General features: G+C 37.3%; 1 protein-coding gene across 1 annotated transcript in view; it reads right to left on the bottom strand.

Annotated features, from left to right (window-relative positions):
* Positions 1–4506: 4506 nt before the first annotated feature.
* Positions 4507–17158, bottom strand: part of LOC111158878 (mitochondrial fission regulator 1-like) — a 53199-nt gene continuing 40547 nt past the window's right edge. The window contains 3 exon segments of the mRNA XM_022521175.1: positions 4507–4891; positions 4893–5323; positions 5410–5484. Coding sequence (XP_022376883.1) covers positions 4507–4891; positions 4893–5323; positions 5410–5484 — 891 coding nt within the window.

Below are 17158 nucleotides of genomic sequence, written 5' to 3'. Positions count from 1 at the left end.
ATTGACTTATTTCATGAATGCTTTCTTCTAAGATTTTTATAATATCAAGTGTTAAGCTTACGTCCTTGATCTTCTTCAGTTTATTTTTGTGAGGGGTGTAAGATAAGTGTCCAATTTCATTTTTCTGCATGTGGTATTCAGTTCTTCAGCACCCTCTGTGGAAGGACTGCCTTTCCACATGGAGGACTCTTGGTTCTCTTGTCAAATATTAGTTTACCATTAACTGTGCGGATTTATTTCTGGGCTCTCTAGTCTGTTCTCTTGGCCCATGCATCTATTTTTATGCCAGTATCCTACTGTTTTAAGTACTGTAACTTTGTAGTATAGTTTGAAATCCGGAAATGTGATGCCTCCAACTTTGTTTTTCTTTTTTATGATTGCTTGGCCGTTCAGGGTCTTCTGTGGTTCCCTACACATTTTAAGATTGTTTCTTGTGTTTCTGTGACAAATGCTATTGGAATGGTGATAGTGACTGCGTTAAATCTATAGATGGCCTTGGGTAGTATGGACATTTTATTAATATTAATTCTGAACCCAGCACACAGAATAGATTTTCGTTTATTCCCAGTTTCTTTCATGAAAGTTTTATATATTTTTTTCCACGGCTCTTTCATTTCTTTGGTTAAATGTATTCCTAAGTTTTTATTGGTTTTGATGCTATTGTCAACAGGATTATTTATTTCTTTTTCAGGTGTTTCACAGTTCATATAAATACCACTGATTTCTTTTTTTATTTTTTTAAGATTTTATTAATTTATTTGACATGGAGAGAGAGGTCACAAATAGGCAGAGAGGTGGGCAGAGACAGACAGGAGGAAGCAGGCTCTCTGCTGAGCAGGGAGCCCAATGTGGGGCTCCATCCCAGGACCCTGGGACCATGACCTGAGCCAAAGGCAGAGGATTTAACCCACTGAGTCACCCAGGCACCCAGTCATAGTTCAGATTTAAGCTGAATAACCTTTGCTAAGATTGAGAACATTGCACATATTTTCAGTAACTTAACTTAAAAGTAAGTGTCTACTCTTCCTATCTCCACTTCTTTTTACTAGATTTAAGTAAATCAAATATTTACTCATGGTAGGAGATTCTGGCATTAACTATAGCTGAGTTTAACAGAAATACAGAAAACCATGAAGATTTACCAAGCATTCACAAATGATCACTTACAACAATTCCAATAGCACCTAAGGTTTGCTGCTTAATGTAATTCAACAGGACAGCATTCTGACCAATGATGAACAACTTAATAGGAAATTCTTTCGCCTATTCAAGGTTTCCTTATAAAGCTACTATATTTGACAAATATTAAAAATCTTAAAACTCTGTTATATTGTTATTTCCATTATATATTAACTTAGCAACAAGTCATCTTTTCGATGCCATTTATTCAACTGGAAAAAAAAAAAGATGGTATGTTCTGGTTTTCTCCTGTTACAGATTTTTTTTTTTATTTGACAGAAATCACAAGTAGGCAGAGAGGCAGAGGGTGGGGGGGGGAGCAGGCTCCCTACTGAGCAGAGAGCCTGATGCGGGCCTTGATCCCAGGACCCTGAGATCATGACCTGAGCCAAAGGCAGAGGCTTTAACCCATTGAGCCACCCAGGCACCCTCCTGTTACAGATTTAATTCAATAATTTGATTTCTCACTATGTGAAAACCACATTTTTTTCCCTCAGCACTGGACAGCACTGAAGTGAAAGCAGCTTTCATAGTCTTTGACTTTCCTTTAAATGAAAGCATTATGGAATTTTCAGCAGTGAACATTATCTATCTGGTTCCTACCTGAACCCCATCTCCAAGGAAATGAGAGAATCTAAAGTAAAAGTCCTATTCAAGGCAAAAAGGTTCCAATCCTAAATATTTCACTACAACAACCTTGTTCTGTCACTGAGTAGTAAATGATCAATGACCACTAATGATGGTAACAGTACCCTCACTGATGTCATTATTAAATTTTACATACTATAAACATTGGGGTACAGATGGCCCTTCTTTTCACTACATCTGTATCTTTGGGGTAAATACCCAGTAGTGCAATTGCAGGGTCATAGGGAAGCTCTATTTTTAATTTCTTGAGGAATCTCCACACTGTTCTCCAATGTGGCTGCATTGCATTCACACCACAGTGTAAGAGGGTTCCCCTTTCTCCACATCCCCTCCAACACATGTTGTTTCCCGTCTTGCTAATTTTGGCCATTCTAAGTGGTGTAAGGTGATATCTCAATGTGGTTTTAATTTGAATCTCCCTGATGGCTAGTGATGATGAACATTTTTTCATGTGTCTGATAGCCATTTGTATGTCTTCACTGGAGAAGTGCCTGTTCATGTCTTCTGCCCATTTTTTGACATGATTGTCTGTTTTGTGTGTGTTGAGTTTGAGGAGTTCTTTACAGATCCTGGATATCAACCTTTTGTCTGTACTGTCATTTGCAAATATCTTCTCCCATTCCGTGGGTTGCCTCTTTGTTTTGTTGACTGTTTCCTTTGCTGTGCAGAAGCTTTTGATCTTGATGAAGTCCCAAAAGTTTATTTTGGCTTTTGTTTCCTTTGCCTTTGGAGACATATCTTGAAAGAAGTTGCTGTGGCTGATATCGAAGAGATTACTGCCTATGTTCTCCTCTAGGATTCTGATGATTTCCTGTCTCACGTTGAGGTCTTTTATCCATTTTGAGTTTATTTTTGTGTACGGTGTAAGAGAATGGTCGAGTTTCATTCTTCTACATATAGCTGTCCAGTTTTCCCAGCACCATTTATTAAAGAGACTGTCTTTTTTCCACTGTATATTTTTTCCTGTTTTGTTGAAGATTATTTGACCATAGAGTTGAGGGTCCATATCTGGGCTTTCTACTCTGTTCCACTGGTCTATGTGTCTGTTTTTATGCCAGTACCATGTTGTCTTGGTGATCACAGCTTTGTAGTAAAGCTTGAAATCAGGTAATGTGATGCCCCCAGTTTTATTTTTGTTTTTCAACATTTCCTTAGCGATTCGGGGTCTCCTCTGGTTCCATACAAATTTCTGGATTATTTGCTCCAGCTCTTTGAAAAATACCGGTGGAATTTTTATCGGAATGGCATTAAAAGTATAGATGGCTCTAGGCAGTATAGACATTTTAACAATGTTTATTCTTCCGATCCAAGAGCATGGAATGGTCTTCCATCTTTTTGTGTCTTCTTCAATTTCTTTCATGAGTGTTCTGTAGTTCCTCAAGTACAGATCCTTTACCTCTTTGGTTAGGTTTATTCCCAGGTATCTTATGGTTCTTGGTGCTATAGTAAATGGAATCGATTCTCTAATTTCCCTTTCTGTATTTTCATTGTTAATGTATAAGAAAGCCACTGATTTCTGTACATTGACTTTGTATCCTGCCACGTTACTGAATTGCCAATGTTTATAGCAGCAATGGCCACGGTCGCCAAACTGTGGAAAGAACCAAGATGCCCTTCAACGGATGAATGGATAAGGAAGATGTGGTCCATATACACTATGGAGTATTATGCCTCCATCAGAAAGGATGAATACCCAACTTTTGTAGCAACATGGACGGGACTGGAAGAGATTATGCTGAGTGAAATAAGTCAAGCAGAGAGAGTCAATTATCATAAGGTTTCACTTATTTGTGGAGCATAACAAATAGCATGGAGGACAAGGGGAGTTAGGAGAAGGGAGTTGGGGGAAATTGGAAGGGGAGGTGAACCATGAGAGACTATGGACTCTGAAAAACAATCTGAGGGGTTTGAAGCGGCGGGGGGGTGGGAGGTTGGGGGAACCAGGTGGTGGGTATTGGAGAGGGCATGGATTGCATGGAGCACTGGGTGTGGTGCAAAAACAAGGAATACTGTTATGCTGAAAAAAAAATTTTTTTAAATAATAAAAATGGGCTAATCGCAACTTTAAAACAATTTTACATACTATTTTATATCCAAAATATGCATATAAAATATCTGCAGAGATAAGTTAGTATTAAGAATTAAAAACCCCTCTACAAATGTCCTTTCTTCTGAAATCTATATAATTATTTTCAAGACTAGAAACCTAAACATCCTGACTACATTAAAAACACATGTCTGGAAAAAAAGAAAACACATGTCTGAATACACATTATGGGAAAGTTCAGAACTAATCTTCTCATTAAAAAAAAAGAAAACAAAACAAAAACGGGGCGCCTGGGTGGCTCAGTGGGTTAAAGCCTCTGCCTTGGGCTCAGGTCATGATCTCAGGGTCCTGGGATCAAGCCCCACATCAGGCTCTCTGCTCAGCAGGGAGCCTGCTTCCTCTCTGCCTGCCTCTCTGCCTGCTTGTGATCTCTGTCTGTCAAATAAATAAAATCTTTAAAAAAAAAAAACAACCCACAAACTTAGAGTACTTTTGTTATTGCTGAGTCTGATGAGATGTAAAGGAGACCACTGAATACTAAATTCAGGTATTTACTAAATTGTGTTGATTTCCACTCATCAAACAGCCCTAACCAACAGCTGGAGCAAGGATAGTTTTTCTCTGCTCACTGTCTAGTAGGAAGTTGAAACATTTTCAATTAAAGCCTTCATTTTTCCTGTAGACTTCGACATGTGTGGCCCCAACAGCACTCTCTTCTGAGGTGGCCTCTGATGCAGGTTTTGGATTTCACCTTGACTATGGCTTCGATATCGATAGGCAAATGCCTTTTTCAGATCCCCTGGTATGAGGGCAGCAGGGTCCGTAACATTCACCGGTTTGGGCTTTATATCCTGTTCTGAACTTTTCACTGACTGACATTTTACACTGTTCATATCTTTAAGGATCTCTAACGTATTTGTCATATCAGGTTTCTTTGGACTGTTCTTAACCAAGGTCTTTCCAGCACAGGTTTTTTTCTCTCTTCGCTCTTTCATCAGGTCGGGAGCCCCGATGGGGGAGGGTTGGGGGAGGTGGGGGCGGGGGCGGGAGAGGGACAGAGGATGGTGGTGTAGTAACAGATGTGGTAGGATCTAAGTCACCTGGAATGACATGTTGCTGTTCTTGCTGGGTCACAGTTTTGGCAATCTGAGCTCTAAGAGCAGCAAGTTCATTTTCAAGGGCACAGATCTTCTGCAATGTCTCCTCATTTGCTAGTGCTGTCTTCTGTGGAAGCTCTTCTGGAGACAGGTTTGGTAAGGAACACTGCCTGCTTGGCAGCTTCTCAAAGAAATGAAGGTCATCCTGAAGAAACTCCCTTGATCTGACCTCTGTCCTTTGTCTTGCTGAACACTCTCCTTCTTCTTTGGCTACCCATCCTCCATCAGCAAAAGATACCACTGCATCCTCTCCAGGATGGCTTGGGCTCCATTTTGTTGTGGGGCTGGTGAGCTGGAACTGAACATTTGGGCACTGAATCAGCGATAAATTAGTACTAATTTTCCTTACGATATTTTGAGATGAACCATGTGGATTGCCGAATGCATGCTTCCTCCAAGCTGTTGAAAAACCCAGGTACTTTGAACTTTTTCGGCTTCCAGCTTGGTTATCCCCTGATTTTATTCCTGAACAAGGTTAAATAGGAGTTGACGAAGAGTGGACATCTTTCTCTTCTACCCAGTCTTTGGAGAAGGATCTAGTTTCTCATCACTAGATATGTGTGGTTTGCTATAGGTTTCTATAGATTTTCTTTATCATGTTGAAGAGGTCCCCCTCTATTCTTAGCTTGTTGGTTTTAATCATGAATAAGTGTTGGATTTTTTTCAATGACTTTATGCATTTATATACATGCTTTGTATGATTTTTCTTCTTTAGCCTATTAGTATGATGAATGACATTAGTTGATTTTCTTTTTTATTTTATTTTATTTATTCGACATAGAGAGAGAGAGAGATCACAAGTAGGCAGAGAGGCAGGCAGAGAGAGAGGAGGAAGCAGGCTCCCCACCATACGAAGAGCTCGATGCGGGGCTCAGTCCCAGGACCCTGAGATCATGACCTGAGCTGAAGGCAGAGGCTTAACCCACTGAGCCACCCAGGCGTCCCTAATTAGTTGATTTTCAAATGTTGTACTGGCCTTGCATGCCTGGGATAAACCCTAGTTGCTCATGGTGTATAATTTTTTAATACATTTTTGGATCCATTTGCTAACATTTTGTTGAGAATTTTTGCAACTATGTTCATGAAAGGTAGTGGTCTAGAGTTTACTTGTAAAGTCTTCATCTGGTTTATGTATTAGGGTAATTCTGGCCTTGTAGAATGCGTTTGCAAGAGTTCTCTCTGCTTCTATTTTCTGGAAGATATTGTAGAGAATTGGTATTATTTCATTCTCAATTGTGTGGCAGAATTTACTGGTGAAAACATCTGTGCTTTTTAGAAAGTTATTATTTTAGTTTCTTTAATAGATACAGCTCTGGTCAGAGTATGGATTTCTCATTGTGTAAGTTTTGTGTCTTTCAGAGAATTTTATTGAATCTATTAAATTTGGGTGCATAGAATTGTTTGTAATATCTCTTTTTAATGTCTGTGGGATCAATAGTGGTGATCCCTCTTTCATTTCTGATATTTGTGTATTTGTAATTTGTGATTTCTCTCTTTTTTTTTTCTTGGTTAGCCCTGATAGAGTTATATCAAAAAGTTAATGTTTGGTGATCATTGATTTTTCTCTAGTGATTTTCTTTTTTCAAATTCACTGATTTCTGTTCTAATTTTTATTATTTCTTTTCTTCTGTTTGCTTTGAGTTTATAGAGCTCATTTTTCTCTGGTTTCCTAAGGTGGAAGCCTAGGTTATTGATTTTAGAAACTTCTAATTTTCTAATATATACATTAATTGCTATAAATTTCCCTATAAGCCTTGTTTTTATTGCATCCTACATATTTTAATATGCTGTATTTTCATTTTCATTTAGGTAAAAATATTTTTAAACCTCTCTTTTGCTTTCCTCTTTGACCCAAGTGTTATTAAAAGTGTGTTATTTAATCTCTAAATTTTTTGGCATTCCAGCTACCTTTAAGTTATTGAGTTCCAGTTCAATTCCATTGTGATCTGACAGCACAATTTGTATGATTTTCATTAAAAGAAAATTGTTGGTTCACCGGGGTGGCTCAGTGGGTTGGTTGTCAACTCTTGATTTCGGCTCAGGTCATGACCTCAGGGTCGTGAGATTGAGCGCCACATCGGGGTCTGTGCTGGGCGTGGAGCCTACTTAAGATCCTCTCTCTCTCTCTCCTCACTTACCCCCACCCCACGAACGCTCACACTTTCTTTAAAAAAAAAATTGTTAAGGTGTTTTTTTGGCCCAGAATGTAGAATATCTTGGTGAATGTTCCATGTGAGCTTGAGAAACATGTATATTCTGCTGTGGTTGGCTCAAATATTCTATAGACTGTCGATTAGGTCCAACCGATTGATAGTGTTATCTAGTTAAACCCTGTCCTTCCTGATTTTCTGCCAATTGGATGGGTCAGTTCCTGATAAAGACACATTTTAATCTCCAAATGTAATATTTGTGCAGTTCTATCAGTTCTTGTCTCACATATTTTGATGCCCTGTCTTAAGTGCATACATATTAAGGATTATTATGTCTTCTTAGAGAATTGATTCCTTTATCATGATGTAACGTCTCTCTTTGTCTCATAACTTTTCTACTTTTGAAATTAGCTTTGTCTGGAATTAATATAGCTTCTCCATCTTTCTTTTGATTAGAGTTAGCATGGTATATCTTTCTCCATGCCTTTACTGTTAATCTATAGGTGTCTTTGTATTTAAAGTGGGTTTCTTATAGACAGCATATAGTGAGTCTTTTCCTATTTTAATCTACTCTGATGGTCTCTTTTAATTGGTATACTTAGGCCACTCACAGTGAAAGTGATTGATTTATTTGGATTAATATTTAACATGGTTATAAGTTTTTCTCATTGATTATGTCTGTTCTTTAAAAAAAAAACAAACCTTCTCCTCTTTTTCTGCTTTCTCTGGTTTTAATTGAGCATTTTATATGATTCCATTTTTTCCTCCTTTCTTAGCATATTATACTCCTTTAAAATTTTTATTGGTTGCCCTAAAGTTTGCTATATACATTTTCATTTCATCTCTGTCTACTTTCATCTAATACTAGGCTGTTTCATGGGTTTTGAAGTTACTTTATAAGAATATTCCCAATTCCATATCCTTTCCTTAAGACATTTTTATCATTCCTTTAACTTATCCATATACTATAATCTTGTAATACATTGTTACTTTCATTACTTTGAACAAACAGTAGTCCCCCAGGTTTTTTTCAGTTAAGTTATTATTATTGAAATATAGTTGCTATACAATGCTATATTAGTTCCAGGTGTACAATGTCGTGTTTTGACAATTCTATACATTATGCAGTACTCACCATTATAAGTGTAGTTACAATCTGTCACCAGACAGTATTATAATATTATAGACTATATTCTCTATACTTTTTCATCACTGTGACTTATGTATTTCGTAACTGGAAGTTTGTACCTCTTAATCCCCTTTACCTATTTTGCTCATGTTCCATGCCCCTCTTCTCTGGGGTTTTGTGTTTGTTGTTTATTTGTTTTTTAGATTCCAAATATATGTAAAATCATACAGTGTTTGTCTTTCTGTCTGACTTATTTCACTTAGCATAATACCCTCTAGGTCCACCCATGTTGTCATTAATGTCAAGGTCTCATTCTTTTTTATGGCTGAGTAATATTCGATTGTGTGTGTATCTGTATACACCTACATCTACTTGTATCCACTTATTTATCAATGGACATTTAGTTTGGTTCCTATCTTGGCCATTGTAAATAATGCTTCAGTATGTATGTATGTATGTGTATATATATATATATACACATACATACATACATACATACATATATATATATATTTCTGAACTACTGTTTTTGTTTCTTTGAGGTAAATACCGAGTAATGGAATTACTGGATTCTATGGTATTTTTAAATTTTGAGGAAACTTCATACTCTTTACTACAGTGGTGGCATCTTTATATTCCCACTAACAGTGCACAAAGCTTCCCTTTTCTCAACATCCTTGCCAGCACTTGTTATTTCTTGTCTTTCTGACACTAGCCATTCTGACAGGTGGGAGGTGATACCTCATCGTGGCTAAGATTTGGATTTCCCTGATGATTAATGATGTTGAGCATCTTTCCATGTGTTAGTTGGCTATCTCTATGTCTCCTCTGGAAAAGTGTCCATTCAGGTGCTCTGCTCATTTTTTAATCTGATTATTTGTGGGTTTTTTGGGTGTTGCATAAATTCTTTATATATTTTGGATATTAATCTCCTACTGCTTATATCATTTACAAATGTTTTCTCACATTCAGTATGTTGCCTTGTCATTTTATTTAGTTTCTTTCACTGTGTAAAAGTTTTTTAGTTTGGTGTAGTTTCAATAGTTTATTTCTGCTTTGTTTCTCTTGCCTAGGAGACTTATCCAGAAAGATGTTGCTAAGGCTGATGTCAAAGAAATTATTTCTCTGTGTTTTCTTTTAGAACTTTTATGGATTCAGGTCTCACATTTATGTCTTTAATCCACTTTGAGTTTAATTGTTTGTATGGTGTAAGAAAGGGGTCCAGTTTCATTCTTTTGAAGTAGCTGTCCAGTTTTCTCAACACCATTTATTGAAGAGACTGTCTTTTCCCATTGTATGTTCTTATCTTCTTATGGATAAGTTGATATCCATGGATTAATGGATCCATTAATTGGATTAATTGACCGTATAAATATGGATTTATTTCTGAGCTCTCTATTCTGTTCTATTGGTCTGTGTGTCTATATTTGTGCCAGTACAATGGTGTTTTGTTTACTATAGCTTTGTAGTGTAGTTTGAAATCAGTTTGTGATACCTCCAGCTTTGTTATCTCTCAGGACTGCTTTGGCTATTCAGGGTTCTTTGTGGTGCATTTTAGAATTATTTGTTCTAGTTACAGAAAAATATAGTTGGAATTTTGAGGGGGGTTCCATCGAATCCTTGGATTGTTTGGGGGTAGTGTGGACATTTTAACATATGAAGCCTTCCATGAGCATGGTATACCTTTGCATTTGTGCTGACTTCACTTTTTTCATCAATGTCTTATAGTTTTCAGAATATAAGTCTTTTACCTCTTTGGTTAAATTTATTCCTCAGTATTTTATTCTTTTTTGGTGTAGTCATAAATAGAATTGTTTTCTTTATATCTCTTTCTGCAACTTTGTTATTAGTATATGAAAACACAACAGGTTTCTGTATATTAATTTTGTATAGTCAATATTATTGAATTCATTTATTGCTTCTAATAGTTTTTGCTGGGGTCTTTATGATTTTCTATATATAGTATCAGTTACAATAATGATGGTTTGACTTCTTCTTTACCAATTTGATGCCTTTTGTTTCTTTTTCTTGTCTGATTGCCCTGGCTACAACTTCCAGTCCTACACTGAATAAAAGTGGCATGAGTGAACATCCTTCTTCCTGATTTTAAAGAAAAATCAGGTTTTCACCATTGAGTATGATGGTAGCTGTGAGTCTGTGATTTATGACCCTTTATTATGTTGGGGTGTGTTCCCTCTACACACACTTTTGTTTAGCATTTATATCATAAACACATGTTGAATTTCATAAAATGTTTTTTCTGCATCTATTTCATGATCTTATGATTTTTTATCCTTTTGTTAATTGGATATATTACATTGATAGATTACAACATTTATAGATGTTGCAATCCATGAAGTAATCTTTTCATGTATCTTTGAATTCAGTTTGCTAATATTTCTTTGAAGATATTTTCATCTAGGTTCATCAAGGGTATTGGCCTGTAGTTTTACTTTTTTGTAGCGTCTTTGGTTTGGTATTAGGGTGATGCTGAATTTGGAATTTATCTTTTACTTTGCAGGGATACTTTGAGAAGCATAGGTATTACTCTTCTTTAAATGTTTAGTACAAATAAAATAAAATAAAATGTTTAGTACAATTCACTCACCTGTGAAGCAGTCTGGTCCTGGTCTTTAGTTTCTTGGAAGTTTTTTATTCCTGATTCTGTTTTGTTACTAGTAATTGGTCTGTCCAGATTTTCTATTTCTACTTGATTCAGTTTTGTAGGATTGTATGTGTCTACAAATTTGTCAATTTTCCACTTTGTTGGCATATAATTTTTAGTAGTAGTCTCTTATAATCTTCTATATTTCTGTGGTTTTGGTGGTTATCTCTTTTTTGTTTCTGATTTTAATTATTTGGTCCTCTCCCTTTTTGCCTTGAGCGGTCTGGCTAAAATTTTATCAAATTTGTCTATTTTTGCAAAGAACCAGCTCTTGGTTTCATAGACCTTTTCTATTTTTTTAAAGTCTCTTTCATTTATTTGGTCTCTGATCTTTATTATTTCCTATCTTCTATTATCCTTGAGCTTTGTTCTTATTTTTATGGTTCCTTTATTTGTAAGGTTAGATGGCTAATTTGATATCTATTTTATTCAGGTAGACCTGTATCACTATAAACTTTCTTTTTTTATTAATATATAATGTATTATTTGTTTCAGGGTATAGCTCTGTGATTCATCAGTCTTACGCAACTCACAGTACTCACCATAGCACATACCCTCCCCAATGCCCATCACCCAGCCACCCCATCCCTTCCAGTCCTTCCCCTCTAGAAACCCTCAGTTTGTTTCCTGAGATTAAGAGTCTCTTATCGTTTGTCTCCCTCTCTGGTTTCATCTTGTTTCATTTTTCCCTTCCTTCCCCTATGATTCTCTGTCTTGTTTCTCAAATTCCTCATATCAGTGAGATCATATGATAATTGTCTTTCTCTGCTTGACTACTTTCATTTAGTTTATTACCCTGTAGTTCCATCCATGTCAATGCAAATGTTAAGATTTTGGGGTTTTGATGGCTGCATAGTATTCCATTGTATATATGCACCACTTCTTTTTTTTTAATTTTTTTTAAATTTCTTTTCAGTGTATCAGAATTCATTGTTTATGCACCACACCCAGTGCTCCATGCAATATGTGCCCTCCATAATACCCACCACCAGGCTCACCCAACTTACCACCCCCCACCCCTTCAAAACCCTCAGATTGTTTTTCAGAGTCCATAGTCTCTCATGGTTTATCTTCCCCTCCAATCTCCCTCAACTCCCTTCTCCTCTCCATCTCTCCATGTCCTCTGTGTTGTTTCTTATGCTCCACAAATAAGTGAAACCATATGATAATTGACTCTCTCTGCTTGACTTATTTTACTCAGCATAATCTCTTCCAGTCCTGTCCTTTTGATACAAAAGTTGGGTATTCATCCTTTCTGATGGAGGCATAATACTCCATAGTGTATATGGACCACATCTTCCTTATCCATCCGTCCATTGAAGGGCATCTTGGTTCTTTCCACAGTTTGATGACTGTGGCCATTGCTGCTATGAACATTGGGGTACAGATGGCCCTTCTTTTCACTACATCTGTATCTTTGGGGTAAATACCCAGTAGTGCAATTGCAGGGTCACAGGGAAGTTCTATTTTTAATTTCTTAAGGAATCTCTACACTGTTCTCCAAAGTGGCTGCACCAACTTGCATTCCCATCAACAGTGTAATAGGGTTCCCCTTTCTTCACATCCTCTCCAACACACGTTGTTTCCTGTCTTGTTAATTTTGGCCATTCTAACTGGTGTAAGGTGTTATCTCAATGTGGTTTTGATTTGAATCTCCCTGATAGCTAGTGATGATGAACATTTTTTCATGTGTCTGATAGCCATTTGTATGTCTTCATTGGAGAAGTGTCTGTTCTTGTCTTCTGCCCATTTTGTACCACTTCTTCTCTACCCATTCATCTGTCAGTGGACATCTAGGCTCTTTCCATAGTTTGGCTATTGTAGCCATAGCTGCTATAAACATTGGGGTTCATGTGCCCCTTCAGATCACTACATTTGTATCCTTGGGGTAAATACCCAATAGTGCAGTTGCTGGGTCACAGGGTAGCTCTATTTTCAACTATTTGAGGAACCTCCATACTGTTTTCCAGAGTGGCTGCACCAGCTTGCATTCCCACCAACAGTATAGGAGGTTCCCCTTTCTCTGCATCCTCACCAATACCTGTTGTTTCCTGACTGGTTAATTTTAGCCATTCTGACTGGTATGAGGTGGTATCTAATTGTGGTTTTGATTTGTATCTCCCTGATGCCAAGTGATGTTGAGCACCTTTTCATGTGTCTGTTGGCCATTTGGATATCTTCTTTGCATAAATGTCTGTTCATGTCCTCTGCCCATTTCTTGATTAGATTATTTGTTCTTTGGGTGTTGAGTTTGGTAAATTCTTCACAGATCTTGGATACTAGCCCTTTATCTGATATGTCATTTGCATATATCTTCTCCCATTCTGTATGTTGTCTTTTGGTTTTATTGACTGTTTCCTTTGCTGTGCAAAAGCTTTTGATTTTGATGAAGTCCCAATAGTTCATTTTTGCCCTTGCTTCCCTTGTCTTCAGCCATATTTCTAGGAAGAAGTTGCTGCAGCTGAGGTCAAAGAGGTTGCTGCCTGTGTTCTCCTCAAGGATTTTGATGGATTCCTGTCTCACATGGAGGTGTTTAATCCATTTTGAGTCTATTTTTGTGTGTGGTGTCAGGAAATGGTCCAGTTTCATTCTTCTGCATGTGGCTGTCCAGTTTTCCTAACACCATTTGTTGAAGGTATGGTCTTTTTCATTGGACATTCTTTCCTGCTTTGTCGAAGATTAGTTGACCATAGAATTGAGGGCCCATTTCTGGACTCTCTATTCTGTTCCATTGATCTATGTGTCTGTTTTTGTGCCAGTACCATACTGTCTTGATGATTACAGGTTTGTAATAGAGCTTGAAGTCTGGAATTGTGATGCCACCAACGTTGGTTTTCTTTTTCTACATTCATCTGGCTATTTGGGGTCTTTTCTGGTTGCATATAAATTTTAGGATTATTCCATTTCTTTGAAAAAAAGTTGATGGTATTTCGATAGGAATTGGATTAAATGTGTAGATTGCTTTAGGTAGCATAGACATTTTCACAATATTTTTTCTTCCAATCCATGAGCATGGAACATTTTTTCCATTTCTTTGTGTCTTCCTCAATTTCTTTCATGAGTATTTTATTGTTTCCTGAGTACAGATTTTTTGTCTCTTAGGTTGGCTTTACTCCTAGGTATGTAATGGTTTGGGGTGTAATTGTAAATGGAATCAACTCCTTAATTTCTCTTTCTTCTGTCTTGTTGGTATATAAAAATGCAACTGATTTCTGTGCATTGGTTTTATATCCTGACACTTTATGAATTCCTGTATGAGTTCTAGCAGTTTTGGAGGGGAATCTTTTGGGTTTTCCACATAAAGTATCATATCATCTTCAAAGAGTGAGAGTTTGACTTCTTCTTTGCCGATTTGGATGCCTTTAATTTCTTTCTGTTGTCTGATTGCTGAGGCTAGGACTTCTAGTACTGTGTTGAATAGCAGTGGTGATAGTGGACAGCCCTGCCTTGTTCCTGACCTTAGGGGAAAAGCTTTCAGTTTTTCCCCACTAAGAATGATATTTGCTGTGGGTTTTTCGTAGATGGCTTTGATGATATTGAGGTATGTCCCCTCTATCCCTACACTTTGAAGACTTTTAATCAAGAAAGGATGCTGTACTTTGTCAAATGCTTTTTCTGCATCTATTGAGAGTATCATATGGTTCTTGTTCTTTCTTTTATTAATGTATTTTGTTACACTGATTGATTTGAGGATATTGAACCAAACTTCCAGCCCAGGAATAAATCCCACTTGATCATGGTGAATAATCCTTTTAATGTACTGTTGGATCCTATTGGCTAGTATTTTGGTGAGAATTTTTGCATCCATCTGTAATTCTCTTTGATGGGGTCTTCATCTAGTTTTCAAATCAAGGTAATGCTGGTCTAATAATATTAGTTTGGAAGTTTTCCTTCCATTTCTATTTTTTTGAACAGTTTCAGGAGAATAGGAATTAATTCTTCTTTAAATGTTTAGTAGAATTCCCGTGGGAAGCTGTCTGGCCCTCAGCTCTTGTTTGTTGGGAGATTTTTTTTTTAAGATTTTATTTATGTATTTGACAGAGATCACAAGTAGGCAGAGAGACAGGCAGAAAGAGAGGGGGAAGCAGGCTCCCTGCTGAGCAGAGAGCCCGATGTGGGGCTCGATCCCAGGACCCTGGAATCATGACCTGAGCTGAAGGCAGAGGCCTTAACCCACTGAGCCACCCAGGCGCCCCTGTTGGGAGATTTTTGATGACTGCTTCAATCTCCTTGCTGGTTATGGGTCTCTTCAGGTTTTCTATTTCTTCCTGGTTCGTTTTGGTAGTTTATATGTCTCTAGGAATGCATCCATCTCTTCCAGTTTGTCTAATTTGCTGGCATATAGTGACTCATAATATGTTCTTATAATTGTTTGTATGTCTTTGGTGTTGGTTGTGATCTCTCCTCTTTCATTCATGATTTTATTAATTTGGGTCCTTTCTCTTTTCTTTTTGATACGTCTGGTCAAGGGTTTATCAATCTGATTAATTCTTTCAAAGAACCAGCTCCTAGTTTCATGGATTTGTTCTATTGTTCTTTTGGTTTCTATTTCATTGATTTCTGCTGTTATCTTTACTGTTTCTCTTCTCCTACTGGGTTTAGTCTTTCTTTGCTGTTCTTTCTCCAGCTCCTTTAGGTTAGGGTTAGGTTGTGTATTTGAGACCTTTCTTATTTCTTGAGAAAGGCTTGTATGGCTATATACTTTCCTTTTAGGACCACCTTGCTGCATCCCAAAGATTTTGAACAGTTGTGTTTCCATTTTCATTTGTTTCCATGAATTCTTTCATTTAACATCTGTATTGATTAGGTGCTAGCAGTTGGTACTGCCTCTTGTTCTTTGTGGGGAATTTTTCCACTTTGTCATTTTGTCCAGAGACTAATAGATGAATTAGAGAACAAAATCCTAAAAGGGTAACAAGGACCCCAGAAAAATACACACTCAACAAATCAAGAGACCTGAAACTTGGGGGAAAAGAAAGGAAAAAAAATATACGATCAAGCTGGTGAATAGAACAGAGCCACACACTTGATTTGGAGTATCTTTTGGCCTGTTAGAAGAAACTGCCTCCTAAAATTTAAAAAAAAGAAAAACCTATATATATATATATAAATAAGGGTAAATACAATGAAGAGATGGAATATGACTATAAAGTTGAAAATTAAAAAAGATTTTAAAAAAGTGAATTGAGAAGTTGGTTGAAAAAAGAAAATAATTTAAAAAGAAAGGAGAATGTGATCAGGCAGAAGACTAGAACAAAGCTAGATACTAGATTTAAGGTATATTTTGGTCTGTTAGAAGAAACTATCACAAAATTTTAAAGAAAGAAAAATAAATTATGCACACACACACACACACACACACACATACATATGCATACATACACGCAGGCCCACGCGTGCACACACACACACAATAAGGTTAAATACAACTAGGGGTAGAATATGACTATAGGGATACCTGGGTGGCTCAGTCGGTTAAGCCACTGCCTTCAGCTCAGGTCATGATCCCAAAGTCCTGGGATCAAGTCCTGCATTGGGCTCCTTGCTTGGCAGGGAGTCAGCTTCTCTCTCCACCTACGCCTGCCATTCTGCCTGCTTGTGTGCTCACTGTCTCTCTCTGAGAAATAAATAAAATCTTTAAAAAAAAGAATATGACTATAAAAATGAAAATTAAAAAATTTTTAAAAAGGTATTCGTAAGACAAAATATTAAAATAGGAAAGAGGGAAAAATTCAAAAAAAAGAAAAGAAAAAATAAAGAAAATTTAAAAAATTTAACTTCGAAAGACTAAAGAATCATGGGGGGAAAAGCCATGAATTCTGTGTGCAGTATTCCTGTATCTCTTGAGTTTTCCAGTTTTCTTTGATAGGTGAACTTGATCTTGGCTGGATGTTCTTGCAGATCTTCTGTTGCCCTGATTCTCAAATGTCTTTGCCTGAGGAGGAACTGCACCGCCCTTGCCAGGGGCGGGGCTAAGCAATCTGCTCGGGTTCACTCTCAGGAGCTTTTCCTGAACACTGTCCGTAGAGCTCTGGAGGACGGGAATGAAGATGGTGGCCTCCCAATCAGCGGTTGGAGGAGCTGAGAGCTCAGGGCCCCACTCCTCAGTGCGCCCTCGTAGAAAAGTGCTCAGTCACTCCTGTCTCCCTGGTCTCCGACTGGCCGCGCACTGAGCTCACCCAG

Source organism: Enhydra lutris, unplaced genomic scaffold (genome assembly GCF_002288905.1).
Source record: "Enhydra lutris kenyoni isolate GAN:26980312 unplaced genomic scaffold, ASM228890v2 scaffoldscaffold64, whole genome shotgun sequence".
NCBI classification, from domain to species: domain Eukaryota; kingdom Metazoa; phylum Chordata; class Mammalia; order Carnivora; family Mustelidae; genus Enhydra; species Enhydra lutris.
Note: the sequence above shows the minus strand (reverse complement) of the source record. Positions and strands in the feature narration are given on the sequence as shown.